This window comes from Aspergillus pseudotamarii (genome assembly GCF_009193445.1).
Source record: "Aspergillus pseudotamarii strain CBS 117625 unplaced genomic scaffold BDV38scaffold_22, whole genome shotgun sequence".
NCBI classification, from domain to species: Eukaryota; Fungi; Ascomycota; class Eurotiomycetes; order Eurotiales; family Aspergillaceae; genus Aspergillus; species Aspergillus pseudotamarii.
The window spans coordinates 319462-339014 of NW_022475036.1; the positions used below are offsets into that span (position 1 = coordinate 319462).

Here is a 19553-nt window from a genome sequence, read left to right on the forward strand (position 1 = left end):
GTGGCGCATGCATGACATCCATGCATCGCCTGCACAAGCCACATCCTTGCCTGTTTCAGAGCATTAAGCTCATCATACAGATTAGCTAGGTAGATCTTTCATGGTTCACGTCAGTCTGGGAGATTTTGGATAGGTCATTGCTTGCCTTCGATGAATGAGGTAACAGTGTACAGCAAGTCATTTAAGTGTTGCAGGGTGATATACTACCTATGTATACACTAGATCAATCGTACTTTTAGTTGATCATGTTACACCCGACTAATCTTATCTAATGTAATGTACATACAATAGAAGATGACCTATTATGCAATCTAGTAAGGGCAGTACTCTATATGGAAGAGAACGAAATCTTAAAAAACAAAAGGCGAAAGAAGGAAAGCAAGAGAAACAACAAAGGGTTGCTAAGACCCACTTGGGTGGATACCCACATACCCCGTAACAAAATGGACCAGGCAGCCATAAAGAAAATACGTATACAATGTGAAGGTGATCGGAAGCGGAAAAAAAAAAGTGTATTCATCAGTCATAGAATGTACACGAATTGAAGAACTCAAAAAAGTTTCTTTTCAAAAGTTTTTGCATTTTAATCAACATCAGATCACCCCGTTATCACTCGTCGGGGTACACCGACATCTTTCGCCCGCTTTTCGCGGAAGTTATGAAGGCGCTCTCCAATTAGGTAAACATCATCACGGATGTTGACCCTCCATTTCTCCACCTGTTGATTTATGAGGAAACCAATCCAGAACAGTAAGCTCAGGAGCAATGTGAAAGGATATGCATAACGGTAGACCTTGAACTGAACCTCGGGGGTGGAATAAAATACGGTCGAATTGACCAGAAATCCGCCCAGCAACGGCAAGGCAACCGCGATTGCCGTTAAGAGTATGACTGGAAGTAGTAAAGCTCGCGTAGCGAGCTTGACATTGGGCATCAGCCAACCATCGCGGAATATGCCATTAAGAGCGGCCGCGGGGCGAGACGTGGAATACCAAAGTACGAATTTGATTGCCATTTGGACATAAAGTACTCCGATAGTCCAGTCCTGCACAAAATGAATAACGTGTGTCTGTGCACCAGCCAGGTACGTATGCACGGGAACCAACACGTAAAGCTCCATTACCAGAGCGAATAGTGTTGGTAAGAAGACTGAGAACGCCAAAGCGATGTAGGCGAGCCGAAGGGCATTGGCTACAGCGCCGGCCAACCCGAGACAAGCCTGGCGAGGAGACTGTAAGTATGGCCTAAAACGGTCCTTCACCGTAGCTAAACTGGTGTGACAGTACAGCGCAAGATAGGCAGCGCTACCAACTATGCAGATGCCTGCTGAGAAGGCATAGATGTCGTTCACAGGTCGGTTGGGGAAGTGCGACGACATCATTCTCCGACCGACGACCAATGGAATAACTGTGACGCCTACGCCAGTAGCAGCCGCGAACACCCATATTGAGAAAATGAATGCGGCAATCCGCGTTCGGAAAAAGGGAGGAATGTAGACCTTCGTAAACATGGGATTCGCTCGGCTGTGTAGTCCCTCGTTCGTCTCGGGAAGGCCATCGATCCTTTCATTTGATTCTGACACCTCCAGAAACACGAAATTACCCTTAGGAATCCGGACCTGATCGGATGCAGGGGCGCGGACAAATTTACCATCCCGAACAAAGTAGGCATCAATATGCTTGTCATCAACGTCACGTCGCTGTTCTCCATTTTTTACAGGGTGACCAGTATCTCCTTTTGCCCGCGATAGCATAGCCCACCAAGACCGTCGTACATGGTAACCTTCCTCATCTGGTTGCCTCTCATTGAAAAAGAAGTTGGTCAGTCGTAAGAAGTGTGCGCACTTATGGAACCACCAATTGTAGAGACCATGCAATCCATCCGAAGGTTTGATTGATCGAATTACAAGTGGCATGAGGAAGTTGTAGAACAGGAGGTCGACGGGGAATTCTAGGACTGGCATTGTGGCAGACCAATGGATAGGGAGCACATCGTCGAACGCATAATACAAACCCCAGACGACACCACCAAGACAAATGATGACTAGAGCGCCATACACAAGAGCACTGAATGCAATCTTGCGTAGTTGGGTGGTGATACTACGCTCTAGAACATCGCGCACGGGATGGAAGGTCGGATCATCAGGATCGCGAATAAAATCTGTGAAATGCTGTGAGCAGACATTATCGAAACATAGGGGAGGTCGAACTTACAGAGAACACCACTTCTCATGATTTTCCTGCACATGGACACAAAAAGAGCAAAGTGAAACATGTAACAGGTGCCAATGAACCAATGCACAAACAATGAAGTAAGTGGGGACGACGATGTAAATTCAAGGCGCGATGCAATGGTAGCGTTCTCAAAGAGAGGTAGCAATGCGACATCAAGCAAAGTACCGCAATACAACGGGAAAACAATCATCTCAATCCCAATAATCAAGATGACTTTCATAACTCCACCAGCTTGATGCAGAACGTCGGCAACTATGCCTTCGACCCTCTGCTCTCTGTCCGCACCAGATAGCAGGGTAGTGATACGAAGGTACAGTAGACCCAAAGCTGAGGCTAAGAGATAGCCCATTAAAATGGCAATGACCCGATCCTTGGTGTCCCATACGGCCAGTTCGTAATCCACAGTTATGGCACCTGGAGTTAATCCCGTCATGCTTGCATTAAACCACTTTGTGTTGGAAGAGAAGAGTACTTGGTTCCCAAATTTATAAAGTTGACCGCGAGCCTGGGGTATGACACTGATGAACTCGACAATTCCGTGCTTGAACGACTGGGAATCAGGCACTTCAGTAGCAAGTAACCGGAGTGGGAAGTCGTGTAACACAAATTTGCCTATTCCAAAGCATAGCCGAAACAAACTGGTGACACGCTCTTGATGTATCTTCAGTGCTTGGTGAGAGAGGAGAGAGAACATGGGAACATCCGACTCATGGAACACAAAGAAGGAACTAATCACGTTGCCTAACCGATGGCTGCTAGCATCAATGAGCGAAAGCGAAGCGGTGGTTATAGATTTTGTCTGAGGAATCCAGTCACCCAGAGGAAGTAGAGCACTAAGGGGACTCAATAACAGTTTGACGATAAGACTGGCCCCATACATGACATATCCCAGGATGCCAATTAAAGTGTCAAGTGTAACATCTGCAAAAACTGATACTGCCGTCATCGGGACGCCAAAGACTAGTTGTATAGGGTTGGCTAGAAGGACGAGGGCGATTTTACCCCAAAGATAAGGCAGCCAAATTCCGACGGAAACTGTGAATGATATAAGCAGCGCGCTGAATACACCATTCTGTAGGAGACCGAAGATCGGACCCTGCATCCCAATAAGTTCTAGAATCCCCTCTAGATCATCACCGTCCTCGACAGCGTCAACATCGTTCCCGTCGATTCCGGCATCCGCAAAGATCCCTTGATTATCCTGTGCGCCGGCATTGGCAAGGCGTCGATTGTTTTGCAAGGGCACAAAGGGTTCTTCCAATGCAGGATCCTCAACTACGTGTTCCTCATCCGGCTGTGGGCGCTCTTGAGCCTGATCATCAGGCGTGATGTCGGCCCAGAACCAGTCAAAGAGCTTGGTAACCAAATTCCTAGGAAGCGCAGGGTTGGGATGATCCGTCTGTGTTGGGGCCGGCACGTTTGCAGCTGGTTCCTGGTTCAAATTGGCAGTGTTGTTTGCACTTGAGGGGTCATGAGAAGTAAATTCCTGGACAGCCCCAACCAAGTCATTTGCTGACCTACGAGCATCTGACTGTGGCTCCCGATCGTCTTCGCTTCCAGGTTCGAGTTGCGGGGAATTGAAAGCGAAGTCAGTGTGCAACTGGTCCACAGAAGTATCATTTCTACCGTGTGGGCTCGCGATATCCCAGGGCCGACCAACAGGAGTTGACGACTGAGATCCAGTGTTCCAGTGAGAATCCGGTAGCGACGGACCTGCGGAAGCGATTGTGTTATGGCTTGCGGGTTCCGAGTCTGCCTCGCCCGGATGCGGAGCATAACTAGATGGGCCTGGGGAGTTTTGATTATGAGGCCAGGATATTATAGGACTATCACTGCGCTGAAGCTTTGTCATGGCTGTGACAACCCAGCCGAGCTCATCCTGACGGCCCTCTTCGTGTATGATTCTTAGGACCTGTTCAGGGTCACCGTGACCACGTGACCAGAGGTCTCTGAAGGTCTCGACGCCAGGCCAGGCTTGATTGATCTGGGAGGCTGATTCCGCTGCAAGATCATTGCTCGATTCATCGTCATCGCTCTCAAGGTTCCGACGGAAGGAAGCCGATGTACTGAGTTCATCCACAAACGCCATATCATCATCCCGAGCCGACATGTTCCTAGAAGGCGAGTCCACCTCAGCTACAGCGTGATCGAAGCCATCTTCATGGTCGTGAGCTTCCTGTTCCTGTTGTTCGTCGTCTGGATGTAGATGTCTATGATCTCCTAGGCGAGGATTTTCGTCCACAGGATTTGGGCGATTATTCGCTATTAGCTGGACAGCCGCTTCTCGTTCTCCATCGGCGATATTAGCCATCGGTTGTTGCTGGACAACCCATTCACGAATCAGGAAAATTAGAATAAAGGATATCACAACAAGCAACGTAATCAATTGGCCCTCCAGTGTGTCGATGAGAATATTGTTAATCGTGGGTGACGGTGTGATATTATTCAAAAATTTGACGTCAGACAGCCACGAGGGATGCCGCTGTTTATAGAATCCTACCGTTATATTTGAAGTTCTTCCGGTTGTTGAACTGGAACTTGAGGACATCGCCGGGAAGAAAAGGGCAGAAAATGATTTCTTTACAACGGTAAGTAGTAGCGGCTCGCCTGATGAGAAGCTAAACATTGACGATGGCGGTGACGGCATAGACTGTGTATCGGCAGTGTTCGTTTCAAATGTAGAGGCCACGGCTGAGCTTGTCGCAACACCTGCACTATGAAGCGAAGCAGTGCTGTTTGCAATTACTTGAGAAAGGCGTTCCTGGGTCGGTCCTTGCATAGCGTTATCCCCACCGGACCAGCGGCCATCTGCAAGCCAGAACAGCGCTCGCCAGATCGCCCTCATGGACCAGGGTAACCATCCAAGCCAGACGAATGCAACAAGAACGAATCGCAGCCATGTCACCACGGTGCGAAAGCTATGAACCAACAACTGCTTCAGGAATAGTGGCGTTGGCAAATCCTGAGGCATGTTTGGGTCGTATAACTTTGTAAAGCGAAACGGTGTTTTGCACAGCTCACAATGCTTCTTCTGCGAGTGTGATAGCCACTCCACCAAGCATGCCTGGTGGACAAATTTGATACTACCACTGCATTTGCAAGGGTAGAACAGTTGTTCTTCTTCCGTACCTTCGCCCCGACATATTCGGCAAGTATCAGGTTCTTCCAAGTCCCTTTCCTTTCCTCTGTAATTTGTAGCGTACGCTGGGTCATTCATCACGTCTGGAAAAGATGGTGCGGCGCTTCCTGCATAGTCGAAGCGTTGATCCGTCGGGGGTTCCATGATTTCGACAAGCTTGAGTCGACGATCCGATCGTCATTAAAAGCGATAGCAAGATACCATGTCTATAGTTTCCCCGAGTCGCAAAGTGACTAGGAGTGAGATATGAGGCCGGCGAGCTAGGGTATCTATGCTAAGTCCCCTTACCCTCGAAAACAAAGAATACTTGAGAAATGATGACAGGCATCGATGTCAGTTTACCATAGGAGATGATGACTCAGCACTGGCGACGCCACATATTGTATCACGTGGGGATACAGTATGTTACAGATAGGGACAGAGTTGATAACTACCGGTGAGGTACCCTAGTGTAACATGTTGTAAGACGGCAGATGGGCGGAACTAAACGATGACCTCACTTCAGCCTTCGTGCATTTGTCCTGAAGTCCCTGTTAGTTTGATGCTATTGTGGTTGAACTTTCTTCGAGCAATTTTTACGTATTGGGATAAACCAGCTCTTGATAGACTGTATTTATTGGCTTCTACGAAGTGCATCATATTTCACCAAAAAAACACGCGCCAAGACCTGGACCTTCGTCGCGTAAGAGTCTTGTTGAACTTAGCGAAGGGCTAGGTTATCGAGTCTAGCCTTCGGTTCCATTTTCTGCTGAAGCACAGACAGTGTGGCCCCGTGATGCAATTGCGATGATCTAGAGAGCACTGGCAAGTTGTTCGAGTCCTGTATCTATTTGAATTATACACGCAACGGCACGCAAGCGCTAGCATCGAGCGACTCAAAACAGACTCCAATTACCGAGGCGAGGTCACCAGCGATGACCACCTCAGATAGCGGCCATGCCTCAGATGGCATTGTTAAGGATGTGGGAAATAAAGAGGTCCAACCAAAATCTAGAAACACAAATATTTTCCGATGGACGCTCGGATTGGTGGTGCGGTATGCTTGCATTCATGTCTTGCTCTAGATTTTACAGCCACGATCTGACAAACAACCTATTAATTTAGGCTTTGTATCTGGTATACATTGCTCACCCCATTTTTTCGATGCCCGGTTCAACTATCGGGCTTGAATGAGTCCTCTCCGCGAGTCTGCAAGCCGTATCTTGTCGCCCGCTCCTATGTTGAGCCTCACGTTCTTCCATACTACAACACCTACGGCGCGCCTTACGTTGAGAAAGCCCGTCCGTATGTGGTGGTTCTCAACGAGAAGGTTTATACTCCTGCCGCGGATGTCGCTAAGCTTGGCTACGATAAATACGGTGCACCTGCTTTGGACCAGGCTCATGCTTACGGATCCAAGCAGTGGGAAAAGCAAGTTGCTCCTCTTGTACAATCCGCAAAGGATGGTGCGAGCGAGTTGTATAATGCCGAGGTAGCACCTCAAGTCCGAAGGGTCACGGCAGCGGTGTCGCCTTACTATCAAATGGCGAACTCCGCCTTTGAGACAACATGCGTTGGTTATATTCAACCTTTCCTTGCTCGGACAAGACCCTTCATTGGAAAGACATATACCTCTGGTCAGAATGTTCTAACAACTACGGTCATGCCCTATGTTCAAACGTCATGGTCATCCGTTATCTATTTTGTGAACAGCTGGTTGTGGCCACAAGTTACCGGTCTTTACTCCGAGAATGTTGAACCTCAATTAGTCAAAATCGGGCAGAGACTAGCCAGCTATCGTGAGGGAAAGCAGCTACGCAAGGTTGTGGATGAGGTTGACAGGTGAGTTTTTGATCCTAACGAACACTCAGTTGGCTGACCTCGAGTGCCTTAAGCTCTTCGGAACAACAAGCTAGTGTTGTTTCCACGTCATCAGAAGCCAGCAAAACCGAGTCATCTTCCACAACTTCTACAACTGTGGTCTCATCCACATCTCGTGCATTGTCCCCTACAGAATTGGCAGCACAGACTCGGGAGAAGATCGAGTCAGACCTGCGGACCTGGCAGGAAAAGTTTTCAGTGGCTGCTGATAAAGGTGTCGAAGATCTTGAAGAGCGCCTATACGAGCTTGTCGGGAACTATGTAAATGGCGGGGCCAAGTATCATGGGGAGAGCCTTGTAACGGCTCTGGAAACCGCTGTGGAACACGAGCTCTCGGCTGTCAAGCTTCGTATAGGCGAGTTGACTGAGGCTTTGCCTAATGAATATTCTCCCGCGGAGCAAACGGCGCAAAGTGAACTTCTGAAGGACATCAGACAAGCCGCAGTCATCATTAGGGATCGCGCTCATGCTATCCGAGAATGGCACAATTCATTTGATCAGGAGTTAGTGCACCGTGTCTCTTCCAGAGTAAATTCTACCCTAGATGTGCTTGACAGTGTGCGTGACCTGGGGCTCCAGGAAATAGGCATGCGCTGGGCTTGGATGGATGGTGTTACCTACAAAGATTGGGCAAGGTATCATGCACTGAAAGCACAGTTTGAAGATTGGAAGGGTAAATTCCGGGAGGTTGGCATGCGCCATCCAAAATTGGAAGATGCCAGGGCACTCTCAGATGATATCTTATCTCGTGGAATGGATACCGCCGAAGCTGCCGCGAAAGAGCTTGCCAGGCTGAAAGATGTCGGTAGATGGAAGATTGCGGCTCGGGAAGTAAGTGACAACTTCGATACTAGGTCCGGCCCTCCTCCACCACGGCCAATGCCTAGTGAGCCGTCCAAGCCCGCTCCCGAAGAGCATACCCTAGATACAGACTCTGCAGATCACGAAGCTTCAATGCACCATGAAGCCGGCAACGCTAGCTCAGCAGCACAGGGTATTGCGGAATCCGAAGACCAAGCGCTGGGCCATGACGATGCACCTATAGCACATGACCAAGTCACTTCGGAGGGCGGGGAATCTTCGAGCGAAGAACTGGAGCCATCTGATGCTCGTGCGGAATCTGATAGTCATATAAAGACCGACCCACTCACAACGCAGCCAACTGACAGGGAGGAAGACACCACGAGATCAACTTGGGGCGTAGCTGCAGCTGAAGCTATGTCGAAACAAGGCGGAACTGAATTCGAGGAAGTTCCCGAGAATATTCACAGTGGTTTCAATAGTGCTCGTGAAAACTATGCGGATGCTGAAAGATCAGCTGGAGCGGGATCATCTACGTCGCTTGAGCAGGCGGCTCACGAACAACTCGATGACACTGACAACCTTCATAAGCCCCAAGCCCCAAGCCCTTCCAGCGCTCATTATGAAGCTATTGAAAACCTCGTCTCTGAGCTGCTCGCCGGGAAAGACCCTTCTTTTGCCCAGGACGTGATGGACAAACTACACGCTATTTATGGTACCTCACACTCCGAACCACAGAGAGATTATGTTGCAAACGATAGGACGGCTTCCATTCTATCCTCATCGGCTACTAGCATGCCCGTTGGTGAAGACTCTGTAAAGGATAATTTTGAACAACCTGAAGGTTTTACACCTGTTGCGGAGTCTGCCGCTAGCAGTGATGTTTACACCCCAAGCGAGCCTGCTTTTCCTTTGGAAAGCACAGAGGAACAGCACACAAGAACTGCTACCAACAAAGACGACTTCATTCTGGACACCACCGAGACTGCATATCGTATGCAGAACTCGGGCGACAGCCTTGAAGAGACGCCTGCTAGAGACGATGTATGATCCCAGAAGATACGCAAAGTTTGCTTGCTGCGAACCCAAATTCTTTGATTGGAGAAATATATGGTTCGGTTCAACGCGATACATATGCATGATATCCCCCTCTTTATTCCCTCCCACTAGCTTGATTATCCTATCAGATTGATCATGACCTTACTTATTCCCCACATAGTTTTCTGCGAGTATGTTTTGGTACATTATATTGCTGATTTTTTTGTGTTTGCGGATACTCCTGCAGCCTAATGATTGTTGTATGCACTAGCACACCACTGGATTTGTAAGTCTATATATGTGCACATCATTAACGTACATTTATGTGAGAACGTAATTCAACACATTTTTCTTCATACTATGTATGCCCAACGTTGTAAGATATTGTACCTAATTCTTTCATAACGACGAGATCGCCCATACTGTACATGCAGTAGTTGATTCCAACAGATCATCGATACTGTACTCTCTGGCCTCCCCTTTTCTCCATCTTCTTCTGCCTCTTACTCTCCGCAACAGCTGGTTCTGTTCCGCCCATCCCGCCAAGTCCGCTCTTCATCCCTGTGAAAGTGGTATATGCCAACCAGACGGAATACAAGGGCACCACAATCCACAACCACCAGGCGCGATCGCCAAAAACACAGACCGCGCCAATACAACCCCATGTCCAATACAAGACATCCCACATATATTCTGTTAAACCGGCCGCCCCAAGGTCCTCTCCAGAAGAGCGAAGAGAGCCATCAGGGGGATTATAGCGTGGACGGCCGAGGCGGTCCAGATAGAATTCGATAGCTAGAGTTGGACACGCAAGGACAATATAAGGCGTTAAAGAGCGCGGGCGGTTGAATATCCAGTGGAGAAGTAGGAAGACTGCATGAAGACAAAGAGTAGTGATATGGGTACGGAGTAAACGAGAGGCATTTCGAGTGGCGAGTGTTTTTGCTGCTTTCTTGAGAGTGTCAGCCCTTTAGCAGCCATGAACATATGAGACCAACAGGGGATAATGGAATTGAGGGAAACAAACTTGTGCCATGTTGATCGGTCGTCCAAAGATTAGTAGAACTGAAGTATTAATGTCGGTTGTGTCGTTTGATGTGCTCAGAATGAATGTAGATAACTGTAGATTGTAACAATCGATAGCTCCTTGCAGGTATTAGGTTATATATACAGAAACTAGGCCATTTCCCCTAATAGCGACAGATCAAGATCGAAGCTAGTGCGGAAGCTCAACGTGGTACTTAGTTCGCTGGTGGAACTTTTTGGATTGACAGACGATTAGGGAATGGCGTTGCCCACCACAACCAGACAAGCGCCCGCGCCTCCACCAGCCACTAAGAGTGGTGCATTGAACTGCCGCCCCAAAACATCTGATGGCTGAAAAGACATCGTGACGACAATCAGGATCGCCTCTGCCACATCCCACTGCATCTCTCTTGGCGAGACTTTGCTGACCCCGCGCAGCTCTCCTCTTTCAACTGTTCGACCATCATTCGCGACATGCAATTTACTCTCCTCTGAGTCTTAACCTGGCCCAAAGGGGCGTCACGAGTTGACCGGACGTCATTCACTCTCCGAGACACGACCCTGTATAATATCGCGGGTAAAACAACTGAGGGATTCTGTGAAGGAAGCTATAGGGAAACGTCTCTCAGAGCGATACTATCACTCATTTCCCTCGGTCGGCGGTCCCCTGGCTATTAACACAACTTTGCATCCGCGCATCACAAAGAATCTTGTGGTTCCCTCGTCGCCGGAATTTCTATCAAAGAGCGCTAGGTCTCACGTACTGCCTACCAAATGCTTGCTCTTCTTGCGTCAACTTCTCCCTGATCATTTCCTACCTATCTACTCGATCCTCCACTGTCATCACGACCGACACCGCGCCTTGTTCTTAAATCGCCAGATTCTCCGTGCCCTCAAGCCTAAACATTCACACCCCAACATGTCGCCGTCGACATCCCATATATCGGGGCAGCTGAGGCAGCTAATATACTATCATCTTGATAACAATCTGATTCGAAATGCGCTATTCCTTGCTGGTCGTCTGCATGCCTATGAACCCCGAACATCGGAGGCTTCCTATTTACTCTCCCTATGCCATCTACTCAACGGGCAAATAAAGGCGGCTTATGATTACAGTAAGAACTTTGGGTCGAGGGGTACTCACTTGGGCTGCTCTTATGTGTATGCCCAGGCGTGTCTGGACTTGGGAAAGTATCTTGATGGCATTACGGCGCTGGAACGGAGCAAAAGCCTTTGGACTTCTAAGAATCATTGGAGTAAGCATTCCGTCCTTCGTTTCTCATTGTATACGTAGGCTAAATACTCTCGTCAATGTGACTGAGGCTAATAATCTCCTATCGAATGTATAGACAGACACAGCGAAACACGCAGGCAGCACCTACCCGACGCGGCCGCAGTTCTGTGCTTGCAGGGTAAACTATGGCACGCTCATAAAGACCTCAATAAGGGAGTAGAATGCTACGTCGAAGCTTTGAAACTGAATCCTTTTATGTGGGATGCCTTTCTGGGTTTGTGCGAGACAGGTGAGTTTTGGATGCCTCCCCCATAATTGCACTAAAAAACTGATCGCCCTATGAAGGTGTCAATATTCGAGTCCCTAATATTTACAAAATGAGCTCCGAACTACTTACTGTTCTATCGTCGTCACAGGAAGATATCGATCTCCCCCCTGACAAAGCTGTACCTGCAGGTGGGCCGTTGCAGGCTTCAGCAAATGTGAATCCAAGCCTGGACCCCTTCATGTCTGCCGCGTCCCGCAGTGATTCAGGCACTACACATGGAAGCTCTGCCTTATGGGAGAAATTGAACGGAAGCACAGTCAGCGTGGCATCGAATGGGACATCAACACCAGCTGTTCGGGAAGGAACAGAGACCCCGGGTGGCCAGAGCAGTGAGTCTGATGAATTTCGTGTGGCTAATGGGATTGGGGATACATCGTGGGAGCCTCCCTTAGCTCCGGCCAGAAAAAATCGCACTATTCAGTCGATCGGGGCAGATCATGTAATGGATCCTCCGCCGAAAATGAAGCCTACGGGTATTAGACAAAGGACGAGAATGAGAGTTGAACAAGACGAACAAACGACAATCCAAGTGGAAAAGGAATCTGTGATGGGATCCAGAGTTGGCGACCGAAAACGAACGGTTTCTGGTCAGGTAGCTCATCCATCGGCACCAACAGAACCAGGAGCTCCTCAACGCCGCAGCGTACGTCTTTTCAACCAGATTAAGCCCACAACTAGCAAGCTCTCGTCCACGGCATTAGGCACAAAGGATGGCAGGGAGCTCAAAAAGGTAAAAGCTACTGGTGCTAAGGGGCGTACTGCGGCAACCACGAGTGTAGGTCGTGTTGTGAGCGGCAATAGGAAGCATGCCGGTGAGATACACGAGAGCGATGGGAAAGAACATCGACCTATATCGACTGTTAATAATGGGGCTGCCAATGTTGCCTCTAAAACCGCGACGATTGAAAAGTCGAAGTCCATTGAAGCCCTGACTTGGCTGTTGGAGCTTTTCTCCAAATTGGCTTCGGGATACTTTGCTTTGAGTCGTTATCGGTGTACTGATTCTATACAAATATTTAATGCGCTTTCTCAGGGTCAGCGAGAGACGCCTTGGGTTCTTTCGCAAATCGGGCGAGCGTACTACGAGCAAGCAATGTATTCAGACGCCGAGAAGTATTTCGTGCGGGTGAGAAACATAGCACCGTCCAGATTGGAGGATATGGAGATTTATTCGACTGTTCTCTGGCATTTGAAAAACGATATCGAACTAGCCTATTTGGCGCATGAGCTAATGGAGGTCGATCGTTTATCACCCCAAGCATGGTGCGCTATTGGCAATTCCTTCTCACACCAACGCGATCACGACCAGGCCCTAAAGTGTTTCAAGCGAGCGACACAATTAGATTCTCATTTCGCCTATGGCTTTACCTTGCAGGGACACGAATATGTAGCAAATGAAGAATACGATAAAGCTCTGGATGCCTATCGGCATGGCATCAGTGCCGATAGCCGCCACTACAATGCGTGGTACGGATTGGGCACCGTATACGACAAAATGGGCAAACTTGACTTTGCTGAACAACATTTCCGTAACGCAGCAAGTATTAACCCTACAAATGCGGTGCTCATCTGTTGTATTGGTCTGGTCCTGGAAAAGATGAACAGTCCAAAGGCAGCTCTGATTCAATATGGACGAGCCTGTTCATTGGCACCGCATTCCGTCCTTGCTAGGTTCCGCAAGGCTCGCGCATTGATGAAACTGCAAGAGCTCAAATTGGCTCTAGCGGAATTGAAGATCCTTAAAGATATGGCCCCAGACGAAGCAAACGTGCATTATCTCTTAGGTAAACTCTACAAAATGCTGCATGATAAGGCCAATGCTATCAAGCACTTCACCACGGCATTGAATTTGGATCCCAAGGTAAGCGTCATATCAACGTTACACGATGGGGATATGATCACTAACCCTTCTACCTTTAGGCGGCACAATACATAAAGGACGCTATGGAATCACTAGATGACGAAGAGGAGGACGATGAAGATATGGCTTGATTTCTACGGCTTTCCTTTCCCCACCTGTCCCAAGCTTTCCTAAACATCCGCACATATGACACATTCTTTACCTTGCTCTCATCTGCTTCGGTTTCTCAACATTTGGTCTTGAGCCACGTCCCTGCTTGGGGTTCTAATTCATGACGGTTGGCGTTTTTCACTATTTTTCTCCTTTCTGGGTCAAATCTGCGTGAGCATTAGCATTACACGGGCGTTAACAGGCCGGTTGGGTAGAGAGTGCGTTTCCCAGCATCAGGCTCTCGAAAAGGTGTCGAGGCTCTTTGGTTCTGTACATTAGCGTGGGTTGGCTTTCTCGCGTTTTAACTGCGAATGAGACATGAAGACACCAGGCGACAGATTCGTGGACATATACCGTCTGTCGTGCGAGGCATTTTCATACTCAATTTATCTTTATGCAAACATTCTTTCTTACTCCGTACATTTGGAGGAACTCAACCGAGGTAAAGCCAGTAAGATGCTCATGAAATGCACAGTCACCTGCACATCGGGGATGGGAAGGCGGTGAGCGGGCCAACAAAATTCGCCAGAAAAAGGCGGAAGTGGAAAGACGATAGTGTGGTAGTTCAGTTTCACTGCATTTGTCTACTTTATTGGGGTCCTTAATATTCCTAATGCTCTTCTTCTAAGTGTTCGTGGGAGTCTCTTCTTTCTATTAATATTTATATCGGCCATTGCCATGCCCCAACCGCTTCTGTGATTCTCCCGTGCACCCCTGCTGTTCCCGAGACTCTCTCGCCTGACCTCATCACCACTGGACAGTAGCAAGTAAGGATGTTCCTTTCTTTCCTTGGACAGCCTATATAGTTCTAACGCTCAACTTGGGGACTAGAATTTTTCTTATAGACAACCGCTTGTTCTTCCCACCATGTCCTTCCTGTCCTACGTTGCCTCGGGCATTAGCTCGTTCGTTGTCGTCACGCTTTCACTTTTCACCCTTGGCCAGAAGATTCCCCGCGCAGCGTTCGTTGCTCGCTGCTTGGCCTCCTACGGTTCTCTTCTCCTATGTGCCACTTATGGCGTAATCGCTTCGATTGTCTTGCGCCTGGTCGGCTACGGACGGGTGTCGCAATGGGCCACCGCGCGCAGCTTCAAGTGGGTCATGCGGTATACAACCGGCGTACACTTTGACATTGTTGAAGGCCAGGAGCATCTCTCCACCCGGCCAGCGGTCTTTATCGGAAATCATCAATCGGAGCTGGATGTCCTCATGTTGGGTTCTATCTTTCCCCCGTACTGCAGTGTCACGGCCAAGAAATCACTACGCCATGTGCCCTTCCTTGGTTGGTTCATGTCTCTTTCTCGCACCGTATTCATCGACAGGGCCAATCGCCAGACGGCTGTAAAGGCTTTTGACAGCGCTGCAGAGGAGATGCGCAATCACCGTCAGAGTGTCTTCATCTTTCCCGAGGGTACAAGAAGCTACTCGGACAAGCCGGGGCTACTGCCGTTCAAGAAGGGCGCTTTCCATCTCGCTGTGAAGGCCGGGGTCCCTATTGTTCCTGTTGTTTCTGAGAATTACTCGCATGTTCTGTCTCCCCGGCACTGGAGGTTCAATGCTGGTTCAATCCAGGTCAAAGGTATGCTTTTCCTATCCTTATCCCCTTTGAGCAAATGCATATGTGAACGAGACTGACACCTCCTAGTCCTCCCTCCCATCAGTACTGAGGGTTTGACTGCGGCTGATGTCGATGCCCTGACTCAGTCGGCTCGGGAATCCATGCTCAAGACTCTACTTGAGATGTCCGAGAAGAACGAAACCGAGGTTTATAACTCGCTTGCCAATGGTACATCTACTGCCGTTGAGATCTGACTTCGTTGCATTGAGTTATGACAATAAACTTTTTTTTCCTCGGCATCCCCTTCATCGAAACGCCAGATCCCCGCATCATTGCACGAACAAGTTGAAACGCGACATGAGACATGAATACCGGGCGTTATTGTCCCTCGTACCACCCGCTAATAATCATTGTCTTCTGCTCTCCAGCACAGAACTCGTGACAGGGCACTTCAATAAATTCTGTCTAGAAACACGGGCCTGGGTTTTGCATTACTTGTAGACATGAGAAACAACATGAGACAGAGCGGTCGGCCCCGATGAAACGTTCATTATAATCGCTTCCTATACCTCGTGGAGGACCTTTTACCCCCAAGGTGTATATAATGTCATCCGTTTAGGAGTACCAGGGTTTCCCCTCCCGCTGTATATCCTGAACCAATTCTGTATGTAGGCTACCAGATCAATAGAGCATATCCACTTGGTGTTCGAACCTTACGTGCATGTTTATATAAACGTGGAATCGTGGCACGACGTCGCTGGGGACGAAACTAAATCTATTTCAAACATTGGCAAACACCCGTCGCGCAAGGTCGTACATCTTTTTCGATGTCAATCTTCTCCAACCGCTGCCATAGATCTACACCATCTCTTCCACTTCCCCGCCCAATACCACCCCCTCTTGCCGCGGTAGCAATAAGATAATCCTTTTCAAATGCTACAACCTCAACTCTCACATCCTCCACTTCCTTCCCATACAACCATGTTTTGACCCCAGTATACGGCTCACCCCAGGTTTGCACGTCCCGGCCTGCGGGCTCCGGCGCAAGAACATTTGTGAACACCAATTGTCTCAACCACGGTGCCAATAGCGCTTCCCCAGTCATCTTGATATATGCTTCTTTCAGCGCCCAGTAGGTATAGAACAACCGGAACCCGTATTCCACAAGGCCGTCCTCGTCGTTACCGATATGTGAAGGCACTCCGTGCAAGCTTTTGATGGTATCCAGCTCGCGCTGGGAGAAGACTTCAGAAAAAATACCGACGAACTCCTCCAATGCTTGTTTAGTTTCCGGGGTATTGCGGCGCTCGTTCACGCAGGTGATGTCTATTCCTACTTGGGGAATAGTTTCGGGGGGTGTAGAGGTGGGATTGGTGTTTCTAATAACATTGGTAGGCGCAATTGAGTCATTGTTGCTTGACGGCGGTAGAATCGTCCCTGCGAGAGCTACCAGGGATGCTTGATGGCTGACATTAAATTCAATGTTTGGAATTGGCTTGTCTGTAGCTGCAGTCTCGATGAAGCCTATAGGGTTGAAGTAAGGCCGATGATGCGGTGCTGGCGTTCGGCTGATGGTAATTTGGTTCCATGGGATGCGACATGTTCGATGAATGAAGAGATATTTCAGGAGATTAGATGCAAGGGACATATGCTTGTCTTTTAGATGATAGAAACGTTTGGCCGACTCCTGCTCTGATGGTTGGAGTGTTTCCAGTAGAGGGAGGGATGAGGTGGTTGCTGTTAGGTCCCGAGTGTCGATATACCACCGTACCATGTAATTGCTGGACTCATCCTGTGGTGATTGCATGTTTAAGGCGCTGGGGATGGAGTACTATGAAGCGGGGTGATGAGACGTAGAGCAGCTTTGTTGATAGACTACCTTCAGTGCGGGGAATATTTATTTGTGAAGTATACCGAGTATTTAGTAGAGCAAATAGTAGAATAGCTCAACCACCATCATAGATCCATGGTTATTAATGAATATGTCGAATTGTCTTCTTGATTAACAGAGCACTCAGCTACAAACAGAGATTCATAAATCTTCCGTACAGAATAAGCAAAGGTCACGTTTCTCAAATTGATCACCGTGCAGGAACGTCTTATCATGCGGGGCAGCACGTGGAGATAGCTCGGATACATGTTAATCCGGTGATATATACAGGCCGTGAATGGCCAACACTTGACTCATTTTCTATGAATTATACAACATTGAAATGAGCATCACCGTCGGGGTTCTCGCCTTGCAGGGCGCATTTTACGAGCATGTACAGCTGTTGAAACAAGCAGCAGCAAATTCAGCCACAGAGACCACAGCCTCGCCCCAATGGGAGTTCATTGAAGTGCGAACCCCGCAGGAATTGGATAGATGCGATGCGCTTATCTTGCCTGGTGGCGAGAGCACCACTATCTCTCTTGTCGCAGCTAGGTCTAATCTTTTAGAACCTCTGAGGGATTTCGTAAAGTATGACTTCTCAGAAAGCCTGCTCTGCTTCTGAAAACTGACCATTTATCCACGATAGGGTCCATCGCAAGCCAACTTGGGGAACCTGTGCTGGGTTGATTCTACTTGCGGAGTCCGCCAACCGGACAAAGAAGGGTGGTCAAGAGCTTATCGGAGGTTTAGATGTGCGCGTAAATAGGAACCACTTTGGTCGTCAAACCGAGAGTTTCCAAGCGCTATTGGATCTGCCGTTCCTGAACTCTTGTGGGCAAGACCAGCCTTCTTTCCCAGCTGTTTTCATCAGAGCACCTGTTGTCGAGAAAATTTTGCCACACGAAGAGGGTATCCAAACAAGCGAGGTTCAAAGAGACGAAACTGTCGTTGCGCCTTCAAAGCATGCGAAAGACCAGGCGGCTCTGGACGCAGTGGCGACGCAGGTTGAAGTGCTGGCAACACTTCCAGGCAGGGCCGCTAAACTGGTTAGTGAGGGGAGGGATATCGACGCAGACAAAGAAGCTGGCGATATCATTGCTGTCAAGCAGGGAAATGTTTTCGGGACAAGCTTCCACCCTGAGCTCACTGGCGACGCCAGGATCCATTCATGGTGGCTGCGCCAAGTGGAGGAGTCCGTGAAAAGAAGGAGGAAGTTAGAGCAATGCTAGTTAATGCTTTGCATTATAGAAAGAGTTTGTATAGAAAGACTCGTCGATAGATTGGGTATCGGATGTAAATATTCTTTTGTTGATGCCGTTCCTTCTACCAAACCAAGAGATATAATGCATGCAAACGCCGTACATGCGCCAATCAGACAAAGACCCATCAAGATTACCTACCCTTACCATATTCTTCTTCTTCCCGTTGTCTCTGATCATCTGCATAGGCCCGTCCATAACCGCCACGTCCTGGGTCGTACTCCTCTCGGTATTCGTCGCGGACCTGACCACCAGATTTACCGCGACTGCAAGGATATTAGAAACGATTTGGCCTATGGGGAATGAGCGCTTCTCCACATACCCGTATTGTCTTCCTTCCTCGAAACCAGGGTCAAGATCAGTCCGGATAATCCTCTCATCGAGCTTGGTGCCGCCAATGTATTTCAAGCAATCCAACGCATCTTGATGTGTGTAATATTCGACGAAACAAAAGCCACAGGGAGTCTTCGTATATCGGTCGAGTCCCATCACAAGTCGTTTAACCTCTCCACATCTGAGTTTATCAGTTAGTATGCGATCTTCGGCACGGTCGTTGCGTGGTATCTGACTTTGAGAAAAGTTCATGGATCTGTTCCTCTGTTGTGTAGAAAGAACTGAAATAGTCAGCACACGAAGAGAGGCCCATAATAAACCGTCGGCGAAGCAGGGGACATACAGATTACCAACATAAAGAGTGGTAGCATTTTTCAAGTTGTCCGATGGCTCTTCTGCAACCTTCTCCGGTTCATCTTGGCTGTACTTGCGCTTTTTGTTCTGGATATATAAGATATATGTTAATTATCTCTGCGATCCAGCCAGCTGTCCTCGAAGAAGTTTTGTGAAGCTATACCTTTCCCAGGTAGTAGGCGCTCGGTCGATCGAGCCTGTCCACGGTGTTGCGTGGTGATACGGTCATGGTCGAGAAAACACGATAAGAATTCGATGATAATTGGGTAGAACCTACGATAAAAATAGGTAAAGAAGAAAAAGAACTGAAGACAATGAAGGAGCAAGTTGAGCACAGGAGGTTGTAGCAGATGCAGTCAAGGAAAGCTCACCAATGGAGCTTGTTCACGGAAACTTACGCTATTCTTGGCGCCCGTTGTTCTTATTGAGTTCTAGTGAGTGGTGCTTCCGCCAAAATTTCCCCATACACTGTTTTGTTACGGGCGCATTCTCCCGTCTTTATCCC

The 19553-nt window shown here is 48.5% G+C and overlaps 7 protein-coding genes across 7 annotated transcripts; 4 read left to right on the forward strand and 3 right to left on the reverse strand.

Annotated features, from left to right (window-relative positions):
* Window positions 1–196: 196 nt before the first annotated feature.
* Window positions 197–5658, reverse strand: BDV38DRAFT_245003 (E3 ubiquitin-protein ligase SSM4). Its single transcript, XM_032054412.1, has 2 exons — window positions 2214–5658; window positions 197–2160 (listed from the first exon to the last, which is right to left on the reverse strand). The coding sequence occupies exons 1-2, from the start codon at window positions 5515–5517 to the stop codon at window positions 599–601; spliced, it is 4866 nt and encodes a 1621-aa protein (XP_031914336.1). The 5' UTR covers window positions 5518–5658; the 3' UTR covers window positions 197–598.
* A 205-nt stretch (window positions 5659–5863) lies between these two features.
* Window positions 5864–9084, forward strand: BDV38DRAFT_270742 (uncharacterized protein; the record flags this gene model as incomplete). The annotated part of the gene is made up of 4 exons (XM_032057198.1): window positions 5864–5909; window positions 6232–6409; window positions 6478–7151; window positions 7289–9084. The coding sequence occupies 4 exons, from the start codon at window positions 5864–5866 to the stop codon at window positions 9082–9084; spliced, it is 2694 nt and encodes an 897-aa protein (XP_031914337.1).
* Window positions 9085–9303: 219 nt separating this feature from the next.
* On the reverse strand, window positions 9304–10322 carry BDV38DRAFT_74942 (SND2/TMEM208 family protein). The gene is made up of 2 exons (XM_032063870.1): window positions 10100–10322; window positions 9304–10024 (listed from the first exon to the last, which is right to left on the reverse strand). Exons 1-2 carry the CDS (start codon window positions 10106–10108, stop codon window positions 9524–9526), a joined length of 510 nt encoding a protein of 169 aa, XP_031914338.1. The 5' UTR covers window positions 10109–10322; the 3' UTR covers window positions 9304–9523.
* Window positions 10323–10809: 487 nt separating this feature from the next.
* Window positions 10810–13821, forward strand: BDV38DRAFT_74989 (anaphase promoting complex subunit bimA). The gene is made up of 4 exons (XM_032063872.1): window positions 10810–11354; window positions 11448–11621; window positions 11678–13521; window positions 13581–13821. The coding sequence occupies exons 1-4, from the start codon at window positions 11018–11020 to the stop codon at window positions 13650–13652; spliced, it is 2427 nt and encodes an 808-aa protein (XP_031914339.1). The 5' UTR covers window positions 10810–11017; the 3' UTR covers window positions 13653–13821.
* Window positions 13822–14330: 509 nt separating this feature from the next.
* Window positions 14331–15744, forward strand: BDV38DRAFT_75041 (1-acylglycerol-3-phosphate O-acyltransferase SLC1). The gene is made up of 3 exons (XM_032063873.1): window positions 14331–14446; window positions 14503–15250; window positions 15317–15744. Exons 2-3 carry the CDS (start codon window positions 14539–14541, stop codon window positions 15481–15483), a joined length of 879 nt encoding a protein of 292 aa, XP_031914340.1. The 5' UTR covers window positions 14331–14446; window positions 14503–14538; the 3' UTR covers window positions 15484–15744.
* BDV38DRAFT_74970 (4'-phosphopantetheinyl transferase family protein) lies at window positions 15656–17295 on the reverse strand. The gene has a single exon (XM_032063871.1). The coding sequence runs from the start codon at window positions 17034–17036 to the stop codon at window positions 16005–16007; it is 1032 nt and encodes a 343-aa protein (XP_031914341.1). The 5' UTR covers window positions 17037–17295; the 3' UTR covers window positions 15656–16004.
* A 147-nt stretch (window positions 17296–17442) lies between these two features.
* BDV38DRAFT_270746 (pyridoxal 5'-phosphate synthase subunit PdxT) lies at window positions 17443–18979 on the forward strand (the record flags this gene model as incomplete). Its single annotated transcript, XM_032057199.1, has 5 exons — window positions 17443–17690; window positions 17749–18315; window positions 18351–18355; window positions 18771–18887; window positions 18942–18979. The coding sequence occupies 5 exons, from the start codon at window positions 17443–17445 to the stop codon at window positions 18977–18979; spliced, it is 975 nt and encodes a 324-aa protein (XP_031914342.1).
* Window positions 18980–19553: the final 574 nt, after the last annotated feature.

What these genes read in the sequence shown, in the direction of transcription:
- BDV38DRAFT_245003 (XM_032054412.1), bottom strand. Translation starts at nt 5,517, where the DNA reads ATGGAACCCCCGACGGATCAACGCTTCGACTATGCAGGAAGCGCCGCA. An exon ending in CATGAGAAGTGGTGTTCTCT is followed by an intron (nt 2,161 to 2,213) that starts GTAAGTTCGACC and finishes AGCATTTCACAG; the next exon opens with ATTTTATTCGCGATCCTGAT.
- BDV38DRAFT_74989 (XM_032063872.1), top strand. Translation starts at nt 11,018, where the DNA reads ATGTCGCCGTCGACATCCCATATATCGGGGCAGCTGAGGCAGCTAATA. An exon ending in GACTTCTAAGAATCATTGGA is followed by an intron (nt 11,355 to 11,447) that starts GTAAGCATTCCG and finishes TCGAATGTATAG; the next exon opens with ACAGACACAGCGAAACACGC. An exon ending in TCTGGGTTTGTGCGAGACAG is followed by an intron (nt 11,622 to 11,677) that starts GTGAGTTTTGGA and finishes CGCCCTATGAAG; the next exon opens with GTGTCAATATTCGAGTCCCT.
- BDV38DRAFT_75041 (XM_032063873.1), top strand. Translation starts at nt 14,539, where the DNA reads ATGTCCTTCCTGTCCTACGTTGCCTCGGGCATTAGCTCGTTCGTTGTC. An exon ending in TGGTTCAATCCAGGTCAAAG is followed by an intron (nt 15,251 to 15,316) that starts GTATGCTTTTCC and finishes GACACCTCCTAG; the next exon opens with TCCTCCCTCCCATCAGTACT.
- BDV38DRAFT_74970 (XM_032063871.1), bottom strand. Translation starts at nt 17,036, where the DNA reads ATGCAATCACCACAGGATGAGTCCAGCAATTACATGGTACGGTGGTAT.